We start from the raw sequence: 24,321 nt of genomic DNA, 5'->3' as shown, positions 1-24,321 counted from the left end.
ATCTGTCCTGTCAGATCCTCAAAAACGGCAGTGGTATCAATTGCTTCCAAACCAGCACCCACCTCAGCAGCAAGGGCAGACGGACAGAGGAGGCTCTGCAGACCAGGCGCTGATTCGTGCGGCACCGTCCGGCAGCAATTCCCCCCGTCCGCACCACGCTCCACCGCTGCCTGGATCAGGGGCACCGGCGCAGCGCGGCGCGTCACACGGCGTCGCTGTACGGATCAGCACCGGCCCAGCACCTGCCTCTCTTTTCAGCAGATTACGAGACATGTCTTAGGAGCAGAAGATTCTTTACTGAACTGCACAATCTTCCACGAGCGCTCCATGCGTGCTATTTGACACATGGGGTGCTCTCAAATCGTTGGGAGTTTTGCCAATAATTGTATTAGACCTGATCATTTTCCCTATGTTACACATAATATGGCATTATGTTACGAGATCAGTCATTCTGAAAAAAGAATGACGTTATCAACCACTGCACTAAACAGCTGTTTTGCTCAATCGTTTCATGAAATAACTGAAAATTGCAGGTAGGCATTACATGAAATGCCTAATCCCTGAGTATTTAGGATTATTAAATGAAAAGGGCCAGAAAACTATTTGCTACTTTACATTCACTTATGAAACCACAGCCTTTCAGATGTTTCTTCTTGAAACCACACTAGTAAAACTGTCACTTCCTGAGCTGATCCTTACTGTTACAACTGAGCCTATTTTCTAAAGTGACTGGAAGTTTGAGTCGTTTAGCGCAAGAACGGCTCCCACAACAGGAGTCTAAAAGTAATGCCACTCGTTTTGTAATTTCTGTGCTGTGTTTTGTGGAACAGCCAAGCAGAACCACCAAGCATGGAAAGAAAAGTGCTCAGGATGTCACTCAGATGCAGAACGCCACCAGCCAGCCCTCACTCCACCAAAAGGCTGGTTTAAAACATTACCATACCACACACATGCTTTATTTTCCTAGTTTTGTCCCTTTTCTCTGGCTGTTATATCATTTTCCCATGTCTGCATCCTGCTCAGCCTTTTCCCTAGTTTTCCTTGTCTTTGCTCAGCCCATTAGCCAGCATGCGCGCAGAGCCTGAAACAACAGCCTGTCCCTCCCCGTCTAACCTGCGCAGAGGTGGGAAGGCCACGTGTCATTTCGGCAGCACGAGCTCGTGTGTCAGGTCCAGACCAGCCGCACGCGCCATCGCCGGCACCGCGGGGCCGGCAGAGCGCCAGGGGCCGGCCGCACAGGGGGACACGGGACCAGTCCCCACGTGGCATCCAATGTCCGTCTGTCCTCTCAGACCCAGGAACACCCGAGCGCGGCATTCGCAGCCAGGCTGTGCTCGGTCTGACGTTACTGACCCGCACTCCTCAGCACAGGGAGTAAACCAGGGTCCCCGCAACTGCATCCAATGTCGAGTCCAAGAGACTGGTTTCATTTAAATATGCAAAGCCAAGGGGTGCTTCAAACCCACATGCAGTTACAAGTGTGCAGCCTGCTCCCATTTAAATGCAGATGCTTGAAAAATAATTATAAACGGATCAATCTCTATGTGAACCAGCAGCAGAAAGAAGCCTGTACGTGCAGCGGAGGCGGCAGAGCAGGCAGACGTAAGCACACCCAGCAAACTGCCTTTCAGCTCTCACATTTATAAATAATTTACTTCTGGCTACCTGTGCCCAGAATAACAATTTGCCGCCTGAAATCTCCGAGTTGGTGCTGGGAGGCTGCGGGGTCTTCCTCCCCCGGGGCCCCCTGGACCTGCTGGGAAGAGTCTGGGTCTCAGAGGGATCTGCCCCTAGTGGGAAGAGGCGCCGCGCACAAACAGGAGCATCCGCTCAGCTGGTCGCGCCGGGTCTGCGCGGTGCTGCCGCCTCCGACACCTGCCTGCGCAGCCCCCCGAGCCTTCCGACCACGCACGCACACACACACACACACGCACACACGCACACACGCACAGCGTGCGCGGGAGCTCTGGAAACGTCTGTATCTGCGGAAGGCTGCAGAGCCCTGCGTGCAGCAGCCGTGCGGCGGCTCCGGCTCCCGACCGGCAGCGTTACGAAACGCGCGCCGCGGCTGAGGATCTCGGCAGCGCGGCGCTGGGGCGGCTGCGACCCAGGCTGCTGGCGCAGGAGGCCATGGAGCGCTGCCCCCCCGCCCGGCCCCGCGCGGCACCGGCGCCCTGAGCCCGGGACCCGGGGGGCCCGCGGAGCAGCGGCGGCGCGGCGGGAGGGGCCGGGAGGAGCCGGGAGGACGCGGCTCCGCCGGCAGCGGGAGCAGCAGCGGATTAGCGGGAAGGGCAGAGGAGCAGGATTTAGAGCTTTCCAGATAGGCATTACGGGTTTTGATAATATTCCGCTGGCTCGTCTCGAACTTTGCCTGGATACAACAGTTCATCGGCCATAAAAGAAAGGTGAGTTTTTTCCTCCTTTTCTTACACAGTTGCGTTATTATCTGTCCCCGCAAGCTGTTTGTCAGCCGGCCTTGACACAAGTAATAACCAGGGAACTTTTTGCAGAGGCTGAGGTATTAACATTCATTGCAGTCTGAATGGTTGTTTGATTTATTAAATTTACCCACGGCATCGAAGCACACGAGCCCGAGCTGCATTATTTATCACAACTGCAGCCGGCTCGAGATGCCCTTCTCTGAGCATCCACAAAACACTGCACTCGAAAAGTGGACGTGAATAACGTGTGTTTGTGTCACGCAGCCTGGGGACACAGACCAGCAAGCTCGGTTCCTCGGAACAGCTTCTGAAGCATCACTGTGCTCAATAAATACTGTAACGATTTTTAATAGGTGGATGTTGCAGGAATTTGCATGTTGAGGGGTTTACGAAAGACACTTTCTAAACACCTATGATTCCGTTACAGATTTGCATGTTATTTTAATTCCAGTAGGTTTCCTTGCACACAGGAAAAAAAAATCTCATCCCTAGCTACTGTGGTATAAGGCAAAATCAATATATGGTACATTTTTTACAACAATCTCTTACAAAACTTCAGCCTATAGCCACAGAACCACATTGTGGATTTATTTGAAATTGCAGATAAAGCATCATTTGCTGGGTGCTTAAGTTCTTAATATCAAGGGATGTACATTATGCATGAATGGTTTATTATTGATCAAGACACTTTCTAGGTTTGAGAATACTGTTTGGCTGACAGATTATCAGTGAAGGGTGAAAGCAGATTCCACGTTATCTTTAGGGTACACGTTCCTCTATGCCCAGAATGCGCACACACACATATAGATGCGTGTGTATGTATACATATGAAATGTACATATGCAAATGTCTGCATCTTGTCCATGCTGGCATGGAATCAGTTCTCCTGATTATTACTTTACCACTGAGCTAGGTAAAAAGTATTGCTAAGGGAACAAAGACCCATGGCCGCGGTGGGCTGCCAGGGCTGGAGCGGAGCACCGGCCGAGCCGGCGCGGTCTCACACCAGCCGCTCCGCGGCTGCTCTGCACCCCGCGCGCTCCCGCGGGCACCGCCAACGCGCGAGCCGCACGCGGCCGCGCTGGAGAACTGCCCCGAGAGGGGAGCGCCTAGTGAGAGCTGCTGCGAGCAGCCGCTCGGCCCGCGCTGCGTCCCAGCCTGCTCAGGCTGCAGCTGCTTGCGACACGGCCTTCGCTTCCAAAGCCGATTACCTCTTAACTGTAAAGTATCTCCCATATTGGAGACAGTGGACATCATGTATATTTTTAACTTGCGTAGTTTCAACTTCATTTGACTGGTTTATGGACTAGAGAGTTTTTCTCCATTTTTCTGCTACATCTGCAAAACCATTTTTTTTCTGGTTTATCACAGTTCAACATTATTTAACAGTTTTAACACAATATCAGCATCGAAGAGAGAACTTTGCAATCTGTTACATCTTGTAGCAAGTGCACTTTGAACACAGTGGGAAGAGAGGAAACAGCTTGCTGGGAAGCCCTCTCAAGCTGCAACATTTGCCACTAGAGCCTGCGGAGAGATTGCGGTGCTGCTACCTCAGCCCTCGTTAGTTGACAGACCTTGTGTTGCGCCTCCAGTGCCGCTCAGAGCAGCGTTGTGGCAGCAAAAAGCTGCTCAGGAGGGCAACACGTGTGTACAGTCAGCACAGATCCATCCGCTACGCAAGTAAAACTTGGTAAGTTGGAAGAAGCGCTTATTGCTTCTGAAAGCCCAGACAGTACGGCCAGATCTTGTGGGAGGGAAGCTGGGAGGACGCATCGGAGATTGAGTGGCCAGGACAGGTCCCTTCGCTTGTGTCTCACTGGTCATCTCATTACTTCATTGAAAACCCCTAGATAATAATCTTGATTTTGATGGGAAACGGGTAGAAGAGTTAGTTTCTATAAATAACTATGTGGCAAATTATTCTCTAAATCAAACAACTGGAGGTGACTTGGGAAGAGATGAGGAAGAAACCCTTGCACTGTATTTCATCAGAAGCCCTCAGCAAGCTCTGCAGCAGCAGAACCGAGGGACGTGGTTCCACGCGGGGTGACGCAGGATGTGCGCGGGCGGAGCGCAGGCACTGCCTCGTGCTCGGCCCCGCGGGCCTCGGCCGCGCGCCTGCCCTGCCGGGCGGACGGAGCTGCGCCCGCAGGAAGGGCGGGGATGGGGAACGCGGAGGAAGCACAGCGGGCGCAGTGCTGGAGCCGGACAGGGCTGTCCCCTGCGCGCCCGCCTCTGCATCCAGGCGCCTCGCAGCGATGGGTGGTTGGGCTCTGCACGGGTCTCGTCCGAGCATTGCACCGGAACTGCCAGACAGATCAGCGATCAGGTTCCGTTCCACAGACCTTCTCTCACAGAGAAGCCCACGTTCAAGTCAGTGAAGGAAAATGCTCTAGTAACTCTTCACAGAAATTTTCCTTTCTTCTTAGTGAAAGGATATCCTGGGAAAGGTGATGGAATTACAATATCACCTCTTTTTCTTTCCTTTGCATAAATTCAGAAATTATAGTGTTAAGTTTGTGAGATGATTCCTCATGACACTTTCTTAAAGAGCTAGAAGAAGTAACGATGGATCTGAGCCAAAATCCATCAGCATCAACCTGTATCTTCATTTGAGTGGATTTTGGCTTAAGACAGTAGAGTACCAGCATGTTTCTCCACTTTTAGCATGTGCTGCTTTCCACACAGATGTGATCCGTGATTTCTTTTTTCTCTCTTATCCTGTGATTTGGAAATGGGGATGGTGGATGGTGTGGATTTCTCACAGCTCAGGGGACTCAGACAGCTCGCCTTTGTCATCTGGTTTGGCTCCTTCTCAAAGCCCAGGAGGCGGCTCTGGCCACGTCCGAAAGCGCAGCCGCGAGAAGACTTGCTGTCGGTCACTGGCACCTACATGGGCACGTCCTCGGGGTTACGCAGGGCGCTTTTAACTATCGCAAGAAAGGGAACTGCAAATATTTGACAGGATCCAAACATCTCATTTGCGGCTTCTCCAGAGTTTTCCTTCCTACGTGAATTCACACAGTATGGTATGTTGGCCTTGACTTCCCAACCAACGTCAAGGAAACAGCAGTGTGTCTCCAGAGGAAAGGCTGCGAGCCAGAATCCCTAGCTAGGTCCTGCCTGCACTGGTCCTCAAGGAAAGCTGACAAAAGGAAGGAGGAATGTGGAAGAGGGATGGATTTTTCTAAAAATAGTGTTCATGAGTCCAATCCCCTTCAGTTTGCAATAGAAAACATAGTCTTGCTTCTGTGCCAAGAACTCTGAATTTGCAAAATCCTGCTGGTCTTTAGACAAGATCAATTATTGATGAGCTGCAGCCGTCAGTGCAGTATTGACCTCAGTTTCTGCATTGAGCAACCTATTAAGGGACAGGCCTCCACCGAGCAGCTCTTCACCTGTGAGCCTGAGGCTGTTCTGCAGCCTTTACCGGCTTTAATAGCATCACTGACAGTATTTACTCTTCCCTTGAATATTCTGTAACTACTCCTTTGGATAGTAGAGTAGAACTGCCAAGAACAAGAACCATTTTTCTTCTATTTCTCTTTACAAATATATTAACGTAGCTGCCTAGTGTGACATCTTCTGTCACACTTTGCAAAATCATTTTGGAAGTAAGGTATTGACCTTTTTCTTACAGCAACTTTTTAACAGCAGTTATAAATCTTGTATTACATATGTAAAGAAAGAAAAATAAGGATTAAAAGAAAACCAGCAATTGAACCTAGAACGCCTGGGGTGTGCAGCTCAGTGCCCCCGGTGCACCCTGCGGCGCGCCGCGCGGAGCTCGCGGTCTGTGCCCCGGCGCTGCCCAACGCCGCGCACAACCGGGCAGCAACGCAGACAGCGGGGACGGGGCGTCTCCGAACCCCGTCCAACTCCCACCCTCGTGACCAGAGACGTGTCCCTTTTGCAGACCCGCGGCCCCCAGACGCGGTGCGAGGGCCCTTTCCCGGCGGCGGGCGCAGCTCCCGGCCGGTCTGGGTGCCGCGCTCACGTCTCCCAAGCTGGTCCAGTGCTCGTTATTTGCCTTTTGTTGTTGCAGCATTAACCCTTTCACTGTTCTCTTCAGCTAGAGCTCTTCTCTGCTGTTTAACAGTTCTCACCGCCCGTCTCAAAGTCCTTTCCATTATCCATCTATGGTGTTACTAATTCAACTCTCAATTAATATGGTCCTAAAACCCCTTGGGCTAGGAGAACTGATAAACAGGAACAGAAGACTCTACTTTTCTTCCAGTTCACTTTGTTCATTTTAAGCAAAATGTCCAAAAAAAGACAAATGATACATTTTCTATTACCAGATACTAGTTCATATCCTCTTTCCTTGTTAATATCATCACAAGTGATGCACTTCAATTCTTTTAGGCATACTTTGATGATATTGCAATATGCAGTTTATGGAACAAGTCAAATGACATTTTTTATGTCAGAAGCACTCTCCACTATTTCCCCACTAGAAAGCAACATTTAATTTTTGAGTTGCACATTTGCAGCAGTTGCTGTGGGCGGAGAGTCTGCTTATTTATTTGGTTGGTTTTTACCACAATGTACTGTCATGGCAACTGTACTGAGGGCGAATGCATCTGGAGGTAATTTATATATGTCACATTGACTGCAGTGAAATGGGCTTGTACCATTTAAACTTTTTCAACCATTGGGCAAAGTTAGTCTTTTGAGACCCAGGAGCAGCTTCTCCCTAGTAAATAAGTAAATAAGCAAACTAGGCAGATCAACAGGAGCTGTGCCAAGCGTTTCCTGGTGCCGGGATGCAAAGCTCGCTGCACACATAATTAGCTGCGGTCTCCTGGGCAGTTACCGCAGGGTTTTCACCTGCTCGTGGGGAGGCAGAGACGGCCCGTGGCCCCGCTGCTGGGCAGGCACCGGCCAACCGCCCTGCACCAGGAGCCATCGCCCCCGCTGCTGGGCAGGCACCGGCCAACCGCCCTGCACCAGGAGCCATCGCCCCCGCTGCTGGGCCCGCACCGGCCAACCCGCCCTGCACCAGGAGCCATCGCCCCCGCTGCTGGGCAGGCACCGGCCAACCGCCCTGCACCAGGAGCCATCGCCCCCGCTGCTGGGCAGGCACCGGCCAACCCGCCCTGCACCAGGAGCCATCGCCCCCGCTGCTGGGCAGGCACCGGCCAACCGCCCTGCACCAGGAGCCATCGCCCCCGCTGCTGGGCAGGCACCGGCCAACCCGCCCTGCACCAGGAGCCATCGCCCCCGCTGCTGGGCAGGCACCGGCCAACCGCCCTGCACCAGGAGCCATCGCCCCCGCTGCTGGGCAGGCACCGGCCAACCCGCCCTGCACCAGGAGCCATCGCCCCCGCTGCTGGGCAGGCACCGGCCAACCCGCCCTGCACCAGGAGCCAGAGCCCCCGCTGCTGGGCCCGCACCGGCCAACCGCCCTGCACCAGGAGCCATCGCCCCCGCTGCTGGGCAGGCACCGGCCAACCGCCCTGCACCAGGAGCCAGAGCCCCACGCAGCCAGTGCACGCGGCACCTTCTTTGGAACAACTAGTGAATCAAGTCACACCTATGCAGATAAGATAGCATTTCTTCAGATAAATTAGCGCAGTAACAATCTGCAGTATCTAATTATGGCTAATTTCCTGTTCATCTGTCTAGGTACTTCTGACCCTTTTACTGTAATTCTCGAGCACTCACAACATTGATCAGAGATTTTCAATAATCTAACTTTAAGGGTCAGCTCTTCAGCTGGCGTAAATCAATGCATTTTCTTTGGCCTCAGAGCTATCGGAAGGGAGCTGCGGTAACTTCGCAGTGGAGAAAGCGGCCTGAACCTCCTACAGCGTGCAAGCGCAGCCTTGCTCTCGGGTTCAGTGCTGCTGCCGGGCCCAGCGGTGCTGCTGCAGAGAGAGCAGCGAGCCCTGGCCGACTGAGCTCCTGCACCACGTCTGGAGATGAACACATAGAAGACTACTGGACATTACGCAGCCCTATACAATTGAGATCACCACACATGAACTTTAACAAACATTTTTAAAAAGCACCTAAAACAGGTCCTCAAGACTACCCGACTTGTAAGATCAAGAGACAGGGACTCCTGCCTTGTGCCAAAGCTGTTTAGCAATTGAGGCTGAAAGGTCACACAAAAGGAACTGAGGCTCAACCTACGAAAGATTCAGCTGAGCTTTAATGTATTTTTGGCCTAGAAGTTCTTGGGCTTTGGTTTTGATTGCCACTTAAGACAGAAGTTGCACAACTAAATGAAAAGGGAATGGGTGGAAAATTAATTGGTAGCATCTATTTAAGAGAGAGGCATAAGTGGATATCCACAAAGCTTTAAATCAGACACCAAACCCAGAAATACAGTGAGCGGATGTTTCTCTGTCAGGACTGTAGATTTGACGAGCACGCCCCAATTGTGAGATAAGCTAAAGCCATAATATTTTCTTTTCTGGAAAACACTGCATGTTTTCTCAGCGCTCGCCGGCTCCGCAGAGGAGGGATTGACTGGGAACACAGACCTTGTGGGAGATGCCAGCTTGTGTTTGCTACCAGAGGTTAAAGGTTCCCTAGAGCACAAAGGAGCTTTTCTTGCCCAGACAATCCCACCGTGGTTACACCCGCACAAGCGAAGCCCGCAGAGCTCAGAAGCAGGCAGCAGAAATCTGGCAAAACTTGAAACGACTTCTTCTCAAACATGCACTAGTTTTTGTCCACAGCATCATCAGTATTTGGCAAGAGAAATCTAGTAAAAAATATCAGGATCTCTGGTTTATTTTAAAGCAACACGCACAGCTCCCTAAGTACAGAACCCCCACGTGCCCTTCCAGCGTAAAGCCTGACTTCATTGTGCTGCAAAGAGATTGATAATTATTGTCTTACCCATTGTGGTTTGATGCAATTTTGGTGTGTTCCCCCACACGCCCACACTGCTGCTTCCTTCTGATCTGCACTTGTAGCTTAGCTACTGTTCAGCTCAAAGGAAGGAATTTGATAATACCTTCCAAAAAAGATGCCTATACTGTGGCTGCCTGCTCCAGCCAGCGACAGAGAATGGAGATGCCAGCTATTAACAAAAGAAAATCAAAAGCTTTTTTTTCTAAACATCCCAAGAGAAATAACCTCATCATAAAGGTATTTCTTGTGATCTGAAGTTAGCTTCTACTTCATCAATTGTCCTCACTGGATTACAGCTTTTAAAGTGCACAGTTATAAACAACAGATGGAGGAATGCTCAGCTGACGGGTGTGGGGGGGGAAAGTCACCCCAATGATGGGTATTTTCCACTGGGATGTGAACTGACCTTCCCCGCTTGGTGTTTCAGCATCGGCGGTGGGGCAGCTCGGCAGAGCACACGATGGCACGGCGCCGGGGCCGGCCCGAGGCCGGCGGCTGAGCTGTGCCGGGCCGCCGCGCCGTGCTGTGCCGGGCTCCCTGTGCCCCGGCCGGCCGGGGACGAGGCCTCGGGTCGGGAGAAGCACCTGAGCGATGGGCTGAACTCACGCGAGGAACCGGCGCTCGGCCAGGCGGGGATTCGGCGGCCTGTCGGGAGGCGTGAAGGGCCCGGCTTCAGCAAGGGCATGGCCAGAGCTTTCTTCAGGCTGCAGAAGTTTCTCCGTCGGACGCAGTTTCTGCTCTTCTTCCTCACCGCAGCGTACCTGATGGCCGGCAGCCTCCTGCTGCTGCAGCGGACCCGCCTGGTTCTCCAGCAAGGCTCCCGCGGCACCGCCGCTAACCAGGCCGTGCCGGAGGCGGCGGGTCGGGCCGGGATGGCGGACACCAGGATGCCGCAGAGCGCCCACGCCACTGCCGCGCGGCAGGAGCCGGCCCTGGGCCCGCGGCACGGCCCGCGGTGGCTCATGCACCGCAACTCGGAGCTCTGGCAGCTGAGAAGAAGGTGGTTCCACAGGTTCATCAGCGAGCAGGAGCCCATGCACGCGGCGGGACTGAAAGCGACGGGGCGCACGGCTGAACACAAAGGTAAGGGACGCAGCCCCAGCCTCCTTCCACACACACAGCCCGCAGCTCCTCCTGGGCCGTCCCGGGCAGCGGCCGCCGAGCGCCGCAGCCTGCGCAGACGCCTTCCCGGCCCACGGCCACCCCTGCACCAGGCCAAAGCGCGGTGCACTGCTGTTAGAAGAACTAGCTTGGAGATGTTTCACTGATAATAAGAAAAGGGATGGGATCTGGATGACTAGACACCACATTACTAAACTGCTCTTTAGTTTGTTGAATAAATTTACCCAAACAAAGGGGTACCTTCTGCAAAAAAACCCACAAAATGGGTGCCACCTCATGACTCCTACTGAGTGAATTGTCAGAAACGCGAACAAGAAGGTGACAGTGATGGTGTATGGGAGATGAGTCACAGCATGAGTGACGCAAACTAACCGCTAGAGTTACCTGGAGCACCAGCCTGGAGCTCCCAAGAGCGCTCCACGGGCGCCGTGCAACAGCGCGCTGCCAGCGGGCTCCGGGGCAGACGAGGCTGCAGAGCGCAGGTGTCCCCCCGAGGAGCCTCCTGCACCTCATGACGTGCCCTGAGCACCAGAGGAGCCCCCTGCACCTCATGATGTGCCCTGAGCACCAGAGGAGCCCCCTGCACCTCATGACGTGCCCTGAGCACCAGAGGAGCCCCCTGCACCTCATGACGTGCCCTGAGCACCAGAGGAGCCCCCTGCACCTCATGACGTGCCCTGAGCACCAGAGGAGCCCCCTGCACCTCACGATGTGCCCTGAGCACCAGAGGAGCCCCCTGCACCTCATGACGTGCCCTGAGCACCAGAGGAGCCCCCTGCACCTCACGATGTGCCCTGAGCACCAGAGGAGCCCCCTGCACCTCACGACGTGCCCCTAGCACACAGCCGGGGTGCCCAGAGCCCAGTGACGGCCCCTGGACCGACACACAACACGAGGCTACAGCCACTCCACCCCGCACAGCAGAGACCAAGCCTGGGGCCCACCAGAGCCCGTCTTTGTGGGTTCCTCCATGTCACCCCAATGCTTCCCGGTGCGGCACGGCCCTGCCCACACCCCAGCCCGTGCTGGGCTCCCAGCGCAGACCCTTCACCCAAGACAAAAGCGGTGGCACCTGCTCCGGCACGTTGTGTAGGCCCCCTGCTCACTTTGCCTTGCTCTGTGTCCACCCAGGGTCACAAAACTCATGTCCTTTTCTTCCCTGCACATCAAGCTATGTTGCCTGCTTACTTTGCAAGTGGCTCAGGGTAGGGACCATATCTTGTCCTGCCAGGGAGATTGGCAAATACTATTAGTACAACAAATCAAACCAGGGATTTGTTAGGTAAAAAATGAGTATTTTCCATTAGGAACGGCTGCAGCAGACGGGGTGTTTGGTGCTGTCTCCCCGGCCTGGCTGTGCCATTGCACAGGATGCAGAGGCGACGGGCCGGGCGGCGGAGTCCCTGGGTGACTCCCCACGGGAGGACGGGGACAGGGAGCGGCTGCGGCAGGCGGGAGGGACGCGGGGGGCAGAGGCTCCTCAGCCCCACACGCTCAGGCTTCTGCTGCCGTGGGTCTGAACCAAGTACCCAGATCAGCAGCCTCCAGTACAACGTGGAGCACCCTCGCGGCGGGTGTACGACCCCCACCTCGTTAACAGTGCGCTGGGGTGTCCAGTCACAGCTTGTGAATTTGCTGATTGCATTTTTGACAATTACCAATGTGCAGGTCCTTGAATCTGCTGTTGTGGTTGTAATACTTAAATTTTTGATTTATTATTTCTAGCTCCAAAATCTCTGTTAGAGTGGCTTGAACTTTTACTTGTGGGTTATTTTCTTGTTAACATAATGCTTTTTAGTTTCATTTTTCATAATTTATTCTCTTCCTGTCCACAGCTCATATTATTTAATTTCCCTGTGTTACCATCACAATACTGCTACTTCTAAAATCAAATTTCCTTTTTTCTTTCATATTTTAATGATAAAATATATACACAGAATTGCTGTATAACAGTGGACTCCCCATCATCCTTCCTATCGTGTATTAAAACATGAGCTGGATTTTTATAGTATTTTGTTCATGACAAGAGGCTCAACACAGGATGCAGTCTAAGAGAAACATTCACCTTTCATATGCTAAGTAAAGGAAGACATATTTTAAGAAATTCATTTGCACAGGAGAGATAGTTTGGTGCGATAGCTAGACACTACTGCCCAGTTAAGACTGAATTACCTTTCCATTATAGCTTTAATATAACTCTATGTACCCAAAGAAAATTGGTTTTCTTAGTATTTCTCTTGCCCCATCTCACGATCAACCAGAGATCTGCAAGAAAACTTGGGAGAAATCCACCGAGATTTCTCCAAGCGTGTATCATTCTGCAGAGTACCTCCTCCGTTACCCTGCAAAGTCCCCATGCTTTGTCACCGAAGGGGGTCGAGCAGGTGGCGGCCGCCCGCGGGACCCGCAGCTCGGGCGGTCGCACGCTCTGGGTCTGCGGAACGGAACCGGCTGCGGGAAAAGTCTCATTGCCATGCTGTTCACTTCACTGGACGCCTGAGCTCGCCCTCCACCAGCAGCTCCAGCGGCTGCGTTCCAGCAGACCGGGCTGCACAACAGCCGGACCCCAGACAAGCTGGGCCCGCTGAACACAGCCCTGCTTGCAACTTACGGCACCGGCTCGCTGCAGAACGTTTGCTCTCTCTCCCATCTCCATCCCACACGCACCGCCTAACTCTGGTCTTGCATGCACACAGGCACCTACATGGGATGCTTCAGCGACGAGTCCAGGGAGAGGACACTGAAGGGAGCTGTGTTTTATGACTTAAGAAAAATGACAGTATCTCACTGTCAGGAAGCTTGTGCTGAGAGGTGAGTGATATTTTTTCACTGCAAGTTTTCTCTCGGCTGACAATAAGTGTAACTGAATTTGAAATGGCAAAAGCATGCATACATTATGCATGTAGCACCTGTGAAAACTGTGATTATCTCATAGCTCCAGTGCCGGAGGCCTCAGCGACCTGGCGCGGGGCGAGCAGCAAACTCCGGCAGCTCAGGAGAGGCAGCGAGCGCTGGGCCGGCTGGCCGAGCAATGGCCTTGCCCGGTCTGAGTGTCTGAAAACTGCCCGACTCGATTCTAAACATTCAGCTTTAAATGCCAGTTAACAGAACTTATGAAAGAGGCTGCTCTTTTCTGTCACTCTAAACCACCCGAACCATTTTTGATCAAAACCTGTGTTGGGGCAGCGTCACCCCAGCAGCGAGGCCACCGTGTCCGCAGCAGCGGCGGGGGACGGCAGCCGGAGATGGGGCTGTCACTCGGACACCTGCGCCGGAGGCACAGCCCAGCTCCCCGTCGCGAGCGCTGCCCTGGGCACGGGGTGTCCGTCCCGACAGCGCCTGGTTCTGTTCCCCGCAGGGCGTACAGCTACGCGGGGCTGGCGTACGGAGCAGAGTGCTACTGCGGGAACACGCTCCCGGCCGCCGCCGCCGCGCCCGAGGACTGCAACAGCGAGTGCAAGGGCGAGAAGGGCTCCGTGTGCGGGGGCGTGAACCGGCTCTCCGTCTACAGGGTGGAGGAGCTGCGGGCAGGCGCCCGGCGAGGTGAGTGCGTGTGCGACCGGGGAGGGACAGCGCGGCCAGGCTGAGCGCAGGGCTGCCCACCAGTTTGAAACAGCAGAGGACGAAGGTGCCCGTGGGGCAAGGTACCAATTTGCTGCTGGTGCGGTCCCCGGCTCCCTCCCGAAATAGCAGCGCTGAGCACCCCCTGGGAGCAAGACGTGCCTGTCGCGGCTGCCTCGGGGCTGCCACATGGAACATTAGTGTCACCAGGGATGAAAGAAAATACCGACCACTGCGACTGCAACAGCAGCAGAATTTCAGCTGAGGAAAAACTACTCCCTTTTGCATCCATGCATGGGGACAATCCCACACGTGTTTAAGAAACTACCCTGAAGGGGGTGCCTTGTAACAGAAGGGCAGAAAAGCACTTATCGGTGCCACCCTGCGCTCAGAAACAATGCTGAACAGAGTGTGCTGTGACTGCAGAGGCGGAGCGGAGAGGCCGGCGTCCTGGCGCAGCGCACGCCCTGCACAGCTGTCCCCCGGGCCTCAGAGGGGAGCCCACCCGGTTCTGCTCTCCCCAGGACTTGTGTTCTAGCCGGGGGCGGGGTTGTTGTTGCGCCTTCGATGACAACACTCACTCTACTTGTCATTCAACTAGCTACCAAGGGAGATACACAGATAAACCTTTGGACCAACGCAAAGCGCATAAAGTATCTAAACAGCTGAGCAGTCTTTACTTTTGGCAAGCTCACAAGACCTTAATGGATGTTATTTGCTGAGAAGCACCAAGACCTTAGGTGGTGCCAGTATTCATGATACTTCATTTCTTCTTCGAGACAAGTCAAGGTTTGTACAGTAATCCGCCCAGCTACATATAAATTATATATCAAAGGTACATAGAGCTAAATTGCTAGTGTCAGGCTGACAGGCACATTGGCATGTTTCCCGGGACATGCATCACTGTTTAAATCTTCAGCATAAAATATACATACATATTTCACAAGAAAAGGCGGTATTTATTTTTTTCTTAAGTATTAATTAGTTAGTCATCAAATTAGTCTAGCCTGCAGCTAGACTTGTATTTTGTTTGCCCTTAGTAATACCTGATATTTGACTGTTTGAAGAATCCCCCTGACACAGGCCAGCTGAGTGGCCAACAGAAGCATTAATCACGATGAACAAGTACATTGGAGAGTAACTCGGAACAGTAACGGCAACCGTGACTCACGCTACCGGACACAGAGGCCCGGCCCGAGGCTGCTCCTCCGCGCAGCGGGCGCCGCCGGGTCCCTGCTGCGCCGCGGGGCCCGCGTCCCCACCTCAGGGAAGCGCAGCCCCGCTCGCGGCCTGAGCTACCGCGCAGAGTTCTGGTTTTACGGCATCTTCACATCTCCAGAGCGATCCCAAAGACAGCACACGGCTTCCAGTAATGGGTTTGAACAGTTACTAGAACACTATTTGAGAAGCTTCTCCTTAGACTGCTCTGGGCTCGTGCTGGGGAATCCGCGCCCTTCAGCCAGGAAATTAATGTAGAACCCAATTCTTCCTTCAAAAGCACAACTCTCCCGTCACCCAACACATGTCCCCCACCAGCTCTGCTGAGCGTTGTTTAAGGTAGCGAGTGGGTACTAGGACTCAGAAGACAAAAATTCATTCACAAACCCACCTTTCTCCCTATTGAGTCATGCTGGGAAACTTCTACCAATAGTTAGTACAGAGCGATGAAGTAAACACATTGTCCGCCTTTGTAAAGCCCACAAAATCATGAGAATTACACAAGTGTTGTACAACATGGAGACTTTTGTTTTCCTAACCAGCCGCACACAGTTACTTGCTCCATGACCACCAGTTCATCTGTGCAAAGGCATTGCCTCCCTGGGCTTCCACGGCAGCGTCGGGGTTTTGTCTGGTTCTTTCAGGGGACGCTTCTCTCTTAAGCAGGAGGGATAATTGTATTGCTGCTTCTAGCAAGTATTTGGGCCAAATCCTGACTTCAGTCGATACAGCAGTTCTGCCTAACTCTGTGGCATCTGTACAGGAGCGGGTGAGACCAGAGGCCGACGCTGAACGCTCCTCCCCGGACGGCTTACAAAAGCGCAGTTCAGATCTCAAGGGCTGCAGCAAAATCCCTTGCCCCGGAAAGAGAGAGGAGCGGGACGCTCAGACGAGCAGTGCAGGCAGGCGGCTCCCTGGGGGGTCTCAGGATTCATCTAAATGCCTTTTCTGGTGCAGATCAGGGGAAGCTTTGTAGATTTTCATCGGGGCTGTTAAGTCTTTCAGGGGAAAGAACGTCTTCAAAAGCAACAATAGCAATGCCCTCCCCGGCGGAACTCAACTCCAGCTCCTTGCTGCAGCCCCACTTGCCCTGGTTTGTACGAGGCTGACGGCTTGTGCTCCTTTCAACACCACAGCATTTGCAACCTATCCTTCTTGTGCATATCATGGTTTCTCTTCTTTCTAGAGCATTTGCAACACACGATTTATTTTATTATTTTTAGCTTCTGAACCTAATATTGTTCTTTGTGAAAGAGACAGGATACTACAATGTTTTCTCAAGAGAAACCTATTTCTTATCCCTGCAGGGAGGAATGTTATCTATCGAGGATGTTTTAGAGCTCCAGAAAATTTAACAGACACCTTTCCAGCCTCTTTGATACAACCCAATTTGACGGTGGAGACGTGCTCTGAATTTTGCTCCAAGAAAGTAAGAACAGTTCTCATTTCACATCCTTTCCTTTTTTTCTTTTGTTATTTTAAATTTTAATCTACTAAGGGAACAGCAGAGCTTAGTGCCTGAGAGCTTTAAACTTGTAAATGAGTTTCTAAAGGACAAAACTCAGAGTAAATACCTAGTGATGCATGTGGCCCGGCGGCTCTCTGGAGCGGGGAAGGCAGGCGGGAAAGCCAGAGCGATGCCCCCTAAACATGACGCACAGAAAAGCCATTCTGTGTGACGAGTATCGACCGCCAGGAGATCGATACCGTGTCCGTGGCACAGCCAAACCCCGGGGAGGTCACGCCTGCGGCTCACGGGGACACGGGCTGCGGGCCGGCAGCTCCTGGACGCGTCCCCGGTGCCCTGCGGGTCGGTGCCCGGGCCGGAGGAGCCGCCGGTGCCCACGGCCGGAGGAGCCGCCGGTGCCCGGGCCCCGCGCAGCACAGCCTCACCTGCTCCCCAGAGCCCTTGGGCGGCATCGCCACAGCGAAACAGAGGAGTCGTTGCTGAGCTACCTGCAGGCAGTTTCTGCTTCGGTGTGGAACTGTGGTGGCTGGGAACATGAGACAATCTTAAGTATTTACGGGAGGGAGGGAACGTTTGGCCCATGGATTTCTCTGGCAATACACTTGTGTTTAACTGAAGCGAAGCATTGCAGATTTGTGTGCGCTGAGCGGGAGGACTACTCCTGCACTTAAACATTACATGGTTGCTTAAAGCCATAACCAGAGCTTGGGGCATGCATAAACACACCGGTGAGCAAAGTGGATGGCTTGTGGGTTTGGTTAAATAGCGAAGGGAAGTCAAGCGTGAGCACGTTTCTTTGCAACGGCTGCGCGCGCTGCGTCAGGCAGATGCAGTTGGAATTACCAGCTGCTGATGAGCGGCGACCCCGCGGGTCCCGCGCCAGAACCACCCCCTGCTCTGCCACCGCTGGTGTTGCCAGCGCCAGCTCGGAACTCCACGGCAGAGCCCACTCCCGGCAATCCCCTCCCTCCCTCCCGGTCCGGCCCGGGGCCAGTACCCCATCCCCACGGCCGGGCAGCCCGACCCCGAACCGCGGGCAGGACGGCTGCGATCGACCGGTGCAGACGCAGAGCTCCGGAGAAGCGTTTGCCGAGGCCTCCTCACAAAACCCCAGCCTTGCAGGAAACTGCACGGCTTGAGGTGCCTCTTGGCATGAGGTACAAGGTACATTTTTATTCCAGGCTGCATCTGAGTGCCAGCACACTTACCGATTTCTTAAACTGAGAAACACTGCTTCATTTTAAAGGAGAAATTCCTGTTTGCACACAGAAACAGAACTATTTTGCCCTTGCATCAAATCTCTAAATAGTTTTTGAGAATGTCATATCTCATTCGCTAAGCAAATGTTGTCTGTTTGGGCACAGAAGGCACACGTGTTGTATTTGACTCCTTATCAGAGGAGGAACACGTGGGGAAAAGCGAGAGATAAGCTGCTCGGCAGTCCTGTCACACACTCCCAGACTCCAAAAGACTTTTAAAAGGCAAAAAGCGTTGATTTGGAATAGCTGGAATTGAACGCTCTGCACTTGAATAACCCCTGAGCCTCCTCCATCTGTCGCGCGGCCGCACCAAGACCCGCGGCGCTGAGCGACCCACGCGGCTCTGGAAACCTGGGAACACAACCCCGTCCCCTGGGAGAGACGGGAGAGTGAGCCTGAGAGGCAGATTCAGCAACGCTTTTCCTGCTGAGCACACAGGCAACTGCTGACTTCTCCAGGAAACAATTAGCACACGTTTCCCTCAAACTCCTCAATTCTCATCAACATTAGCCCAGCTGCACTGCTCTGCCACCACACAGCAACGCTGCTTCGCAGCCTGTTGCCTGTTTGGGTAAGACTGGTACATCAAGACCTGAATTGCTTTTCATCAAACCCGTTTAGAAGAAGTTTATTACAGCCAGAAATTCTCCCTGGAGCTGTCTCCCCGCAGCGCGCTACCCGTGCGCCTCTCCGAGCTGCGGTTCCGCCCTCTGAGCGAGCCGGCGGCCGGGCTGCGTTCCACGTGGGGTTTCCCTTTCTGGAAGCAGCGCGCCATGAAACAAGACGTGTCTGTGCAGAGCCCGAGCCCAGCAGGGCTGCTGCCCCGCAGCCCCCGCCCTCCAAACACACCCGCAAGACCCCCTCGCTGCCCTAGTTCCGAAGTTTTTCCAAGAAGTGTATGCAGTAGCGCTCAAACTCCGTTTCAGCCCATCTACACACATTCATTCTTTGCAGCCGTGAACAAGCCAGATGAAGATGCGTGCTTTATGGCTTGACTCTTTCTATTTTTAAACACGATTGCAGCAGTTAGCGGGTCTAAATCTTCTCTGCACCAATATTTTAAGTTTCAGGGCAAGTTTCCTGTACACAAACTCTGGTAAAACCAACTGAACAATGCGAACGTTTTACCGGCTGACTTCTCAGTTTGGGAGAATAGAAACAGACGTTTAAAAGATGATCCAATTCAAAATGTTAATTTCAGGAGTAAATAAGAACAGTTTTTACCACACCGATATTTTGCAGGTAGAATTACATGCTAAGTGCTGCAGGAATATTATGAAGTTATTTCTATGAATAATGAAAAAAAACCCAGAAGACTGTGAATTTTCAAGCTTTACAAGACTTGCGTCTGAAAATGAGTTTTTAAGAATTGCCACATGAAAGACAGCAGTAGTGCAAGCAGCGTGAGCTTTACACGACATATCAAACACCGCTTTGATGGCTGCGTGCAGACGTACCTCCGGGCCGCGGGCGCCGTGGCCCTCACACGGCTCTGCTTTCTCTCCCACAGGAGTTCCCCTTGGCCGTCGTCCGCGGGCGCGAGTGCCACTGCGGCTTCCCCACGGCGCGCTTCCCGCTGCGGGACGGCGCGGACGGGCGGCTCTGCCGCGGCGCCGGGACGCACTGCCGCGTGTACCAGACACCGGTGCAAGGTACGAGCTCCTGCCCGGGCAGCTTAGCCACAGCGCCTGTAGCACCACACCAGCAAGAGTTCTGGCAATGGCCCTTGACATTACAAGGGTAACTGCAAGGGGGAAAGCAGCATCTTTCCATTCTCTCATTAGGCAGCACAGCCTCCCCTGCCCCGGAAACGTAATTACTTTGCAGAGGGAGGGCGCGCGGCCGAGCCCGGGCGGCGCAGCCCGAGCTTCTGTCACAGCTCGCTGGCAAGTACGATGGTTGGCCACAGCGCTGTCCAGAAAGTGCTGCCTAAGGCAAAGCCACCAAAAACCCTTTCTGAGGATAATCTCTTTGGTGCCTTGTGGCTGAATTAGTTTTGGAAAGTAGCCAACTCACAACTGGACTCAAACTGATATTCTGTATTCATAAGAGAGAAGAAAGCTGCAATAAACCCTGTAATCAAGAGCTATCAGTGGAATTATTAAAAAGGCACATTGCTAATGATGAAATATCTTCTGTACTCGCAGACACCCGCTGCACGGACAGGAAATTCTTAACCACCAAATCCAAAGTGTTTGTTGCTTTGTCGAGCTTTCCGGGGGCTGGGAACACGTGGGCTCGCCATCTGATCGAGCACGCCACCGGCATCTACACGGGGAGCTATTACTTCGACGGAGCCCTCTACAACAAAGGTACCGGTACCCGGAGGCACAGCCACACGCGGTCCAAAAGACCAGGTAGCTAAAATACTGCCTAATCCCTGAGGATGAGACCCTTTGCTAGCACATGAAACACGAGGGTGGAGTATTTGAATGTCACTAACTCTTCGGGAGGACAGTATCCTGAGGGGGTAGGACACTTAGCAAGTGCCCAGCGTGGCCGTTGGCAGCGAGCCGCGGAGGGACGCCCGGCGCAGCGCACGCTGCGGCCACACGGTCCTCGTCCCCACCGCACGAGATACGCACAGGGGATGGTTCCCAGGCCCCGGGGGCGGGTTTAATTGACTGGGCAATTCACAACGGTTTTACACCACTACGGGGAATGATTTGGAGTGTGAAAGAGCACGGACATACCACCAAGTGAACAAACCAACAATCCTGTCTTGTAAAACAGGTTTTAAAGGAGAAAAAGACCACTGGAGAAGTAGAAGGACCATCTGCGTGAAAACACATGAAAGCGGCAAGACAGAAATTGAGATGTTTGACTCTGCGATCCTGTTGATAAGGAACCCATACAAGTCACTGATGGCAGAGTTCAACAGAAAATACGCCGGGCACCTGGGTTATGCCACCGACCGCAACTGGCAGAGCAAAGGTAACAGCCAGCGCAGCGGGGCTGCCATGGGGACAGTTTGAGACGCGTCTCTGGGCAGGCTGGGACGGGGTGACGTGCTGGGACCCCAGTGAGCGCTGCAAACTGAGTGGGACCTGAGTCCCAGCGCAGCCCAGCTCGGCCCCAGAGCACCCACAGCGGCTCTCGGGAGGGCTGGGGTCTCCCCGCGCACCCACCGCAGCCGAGGGGAGCACAGCGCCCGGGCTGCGGCCACGGGCTCGCGGCAACGTTGCTGCCATCGTACAGTTTGGCACAGAAAACACGTCCAGGTTCAACACCCCTGTGTACAGCCCACGTGCCAAGCTATGTGAGGTGAAGAAAATGTACCCCTGCAGCATGTAATAACCGTGAGAAATCTAATTTAAGATTTGGAGGATTCAACAGAGCATGACATTTCCTGAAGGAAATTTTACAGCACTGCACAGGTGCTACTGCACTGCAGATAAATAAGGATAATAGCAATAAGGGGCCTTGAGATTCAGTGTTCCCTGAGCACATGAAACGACTCCAGAACACGTCTGCCACGCTTCATGCGTTTGACTGGCAAGCTGGACGGTGTGACCACCGTTTCCCCACTGGACACACGGCTGCGTCCCGACTCTGCAGCAGGGATCCGGCTTGCGTTTCTCCCCGCGCGTGTTTCAGCTGCAGCTCGGCAAACCACACGGCCCAGGGCTGGGGGAGGCAGCACGCTGCACAGGGTGAGGTTTGGGGAGCGGCTGCAGCACAGGGTGAGGTTTGGGGAGCGGCTGCAGCACAGGGTGAGGTTTGGGGAGCGGCTGCAGCACAGGGTGAGGTTTGGGGAGCGGCTGCAGCACAGGGTGAGGTTTGGGGAGCGGCTGCAGCACAGCTAACGGTGCCTCCTTTCCCGGTTCTCGGTCTCCAGAGTGGCCGGATTTCGTGAACAGCTATGCGTCCTGGTGGGCCTCCCACGTCCTGGACTGGCTGAAGTACGGGAAGCGCCTGCTCGTCGTGCACTACGAGGACCTGAAGCAAAGCCTTATCCCCAAGCTGAAGGAAATGGTGGAGTTCCTGAACGTGACAGTGACAGAGGACAGACTGCTCTGCGTCGAGAACAACAGGGATGGGAATTTCAAGCGATCTGGTGCTAAGCAAAAGGATTTTGAGCCATTCACCCAGGAAATGAAAGATCTTATCAACAGATATATCCTGACAGTGGATGAAGCCCTGAGGGGAAGAAACTTCACAGGGCTGCCCAGCGAGTACGTGCCAAGATGACAGCCTGGTAGCACTCTGTGTTTAAAATAAAAGACCTTTTTTCTTAAAAAAAACAACAAAAAAGAGACCAGATCTTTATAGCGGTTAAAGCAAAGATACCTGTGGAGTCTGCTGAGCAGTGAAATCCCCTCTACTCTTGGGTGTCCTTCAGGGCACTAAGTGCTCCAGAAGGCGAGCAGTGAAGGATGGAAATCAGGTTATAAACCAAGGCAAAAAGCTATTAGTGTCCACCTGCGTGTGCCCCTCTGCACCCACGGCTCAGAGCTTCCCAGCAGAGCAGCCCTGCAGCGGGCGCTCCCCTCCACCGGCTGCCGTCGCAGACCCGCCGGCCTGCCCGGTTCACCAGCGACCGCGCTCAAAACGGACGGATGTGAAGGAGGGGGGGAAAAAATTCTTAATGCTGATCAACAATTTTCAACTGATCATTTAAGAAAAATCTCAGTATTGCCCACGAGCTTCCTTCTCCTGGGTTTGCTGGTCAGGTCACCTGCCACAGCGGTGCAGGGGGAGAAGAGCGGCAGCGGGCGAAGGGGCCTGGGGCGCTGGGCACAGATGCTGCAGGAGTGACCCCAGGGCTCCCCGCGGAGCAGCACGGCCTGGGGCCACGGGAGCCCTGCGGGTGGGCGGCTGCAGATCCCCCCGCCGGGGTGGAAACCCCTGGGTGTCACCAGCCCCAGACAGACCCACGCCTGGCCCCGAGGGCACAGAGGGGACCCAGAGGGCTGGGGGAGGGCGGGCAGCCAGCCAGGCCAGCAGCACAGCTTTCTGTGCCTGGACAGTCACCGTGCGTGCGGGTGGACACCGGGGCCAAATGTCACCGCACCTGGTGCACCCGGTGGCAGCAGCGGCCAGGCCGGGCAGCACTGAGCAGCCAGGGAACGGGACGAGCCCCAGCCCTGCCGGGACCCCACCGGGACCCCACCCGCCCTCCCGCAGCTCTTGCTGCTCTCGGAGCCGTCCCAGCAGCGACGTGCGGTTTGTCTCTAACTCACCGCAGTGCCCTGCGCTCCGCTCCTCCCGTGCTGTGGGACCTGCCGGTTCCGTGGTCCTGCCAGAGCCGCTCAGCGATGGTGCGGCCGCACAGCCCTGCTGTGGGATGCCTCTGCTCACGTGACATAAAGGATTTCTTAAAACCTTGAGTGAAAAAATACTTTTAATAAAATAAGCAATTTACATAAAGAGAGCCGGACTTCCTCTGTGTGTGCATCGCTGGTGCTTAAAACAAAACAGAGGCTGTGGAGCCCTGCAGGGCTTCCCGGGCTGGGGACAGGGAGCAGCCAGGACAGGGCGCACACGGCGCCGCTCCCACCAGGGAGGGGGGAACCCCCCCTGCTCTCTTCCGGCCGGGACTGCCACCCGGACTAGTCTGGTCTTAACGTTCTGTCCACCGGGCCTCAAAAGCAGCTGCAGTGCTTCCACCCCTCACTCTCCTGGGAAGAAGGATGCAGAATGTTCTTCCTCTAATGCTCAGGAACCATCTCCAAAGCAACAGCCTGAACGTACCTGTAGCTCCCACTGCCCTCCCTTTTTGCTTAAATAGCCCTTTTTTATCCGCCCTGACACGGATCGCATCCTCTCTCAAGCTCCATCTCACAAGGGCAAATAATCTGTGGGCAGATGACACAATGGTCAGAGCCCAAAGCCTGGATGGAGGGGACAGGAGGCTCTGAAAAACCAGACTGTTCCATCCCGTAATCCAGTTTTACTGGGACTCCTCTGCTTCGTGCCAGGTCAGGGAGCGACACTAGCAATAAATCTACTGAAAACAGTCAAATTAAGCTGCATTTGGGACTGTCACGCAGCAGAATCCTGTTGGGGAATGTCAGGTTTTATTGCATCTATTTTAACAAAACACGGGGCAGATGAAGAAAACTGCTAAAAACACCCCGAGCAATTTACGGGCAAGGCAGGTTTTCCTGCACTCAACAAGCTCCAGGCTTAGCACATGGAGCTTTAATTAAGTGGGATGTTTTCGTCAAAAAAAAGCTATTATACCATTAAAAGTCATGTTTATGTGCACTCCACATACATCTTTCTTCTTATCTTTTATCTAATAGTAGCACATTAGAAGCAGGAGCACGCATGCAATCCCCTCCAGCTTTCCGCTGCCTTCAGGAAGCTCGGGCTGCGATGAGTCCCAAGCGGGGAACCAGAACAAAACACACGCTACACCTGAGAAAAGAGCTTAACG

At 53.8% G+C, this 24,321-nt stretch overlaps 1 protein-coding gene and 1 long non-coding RNA gene across 3 annotated transcripts in view; one reads left to right on the top strand and one right to left on the bottom strand.

Annotated features, from left to right (window-relative positions):
• Positions 1-24,321, bottom strand: part of LOC102087512 (uncharacterized) — a 174,560-nt gene that overhangs the window by 86,174 nt on the left and 64,065 nt on the right. The window lies entirely within an intron of this gene.
• On the top strand, positions 1,935-23,313 carry WSCD1 (WSC domain containing 1). Its single transcript, XM_065036584.1, has 9 exons — positions 1,935-2,405; positions 9,739-10,394; positions 13,130-13,244; positions 13,792-13,976; positions 16,520-16,641; positions 19,450-19,591; positions 20,087-20,251; positions 20,673-20,873; positions 21,778-23,313. The coding sequence occupies exons 2-9, from the start codon at positions 9,995-9,997 to the stop codon at positions 22,128-22,130; spliced, it is 1,683 nt and encodes a 560-aa protein (XP_064892656.1). The 5' UTR covers positions 1,935-2,405; positions 9,739-9,994; the 3' UTR covers positions 22,131-23,313.

Source organism: Columba livia, chromosome 20, assembly GCF_036013475.1.
Source record: "Columba livia isolate bColLiv1 breed racing homer chromosome 20, bColLiv1.pat.W.v2, whole genome shotgun sequence".
NCBI lineage: Eukaryota > Metazoa > Chordata > Aves > Columbiformes > Columbidae > Columba > Columba livia.
This window is presented reverse-complemented; position numbering and strand designations above follow the sequence as displayed.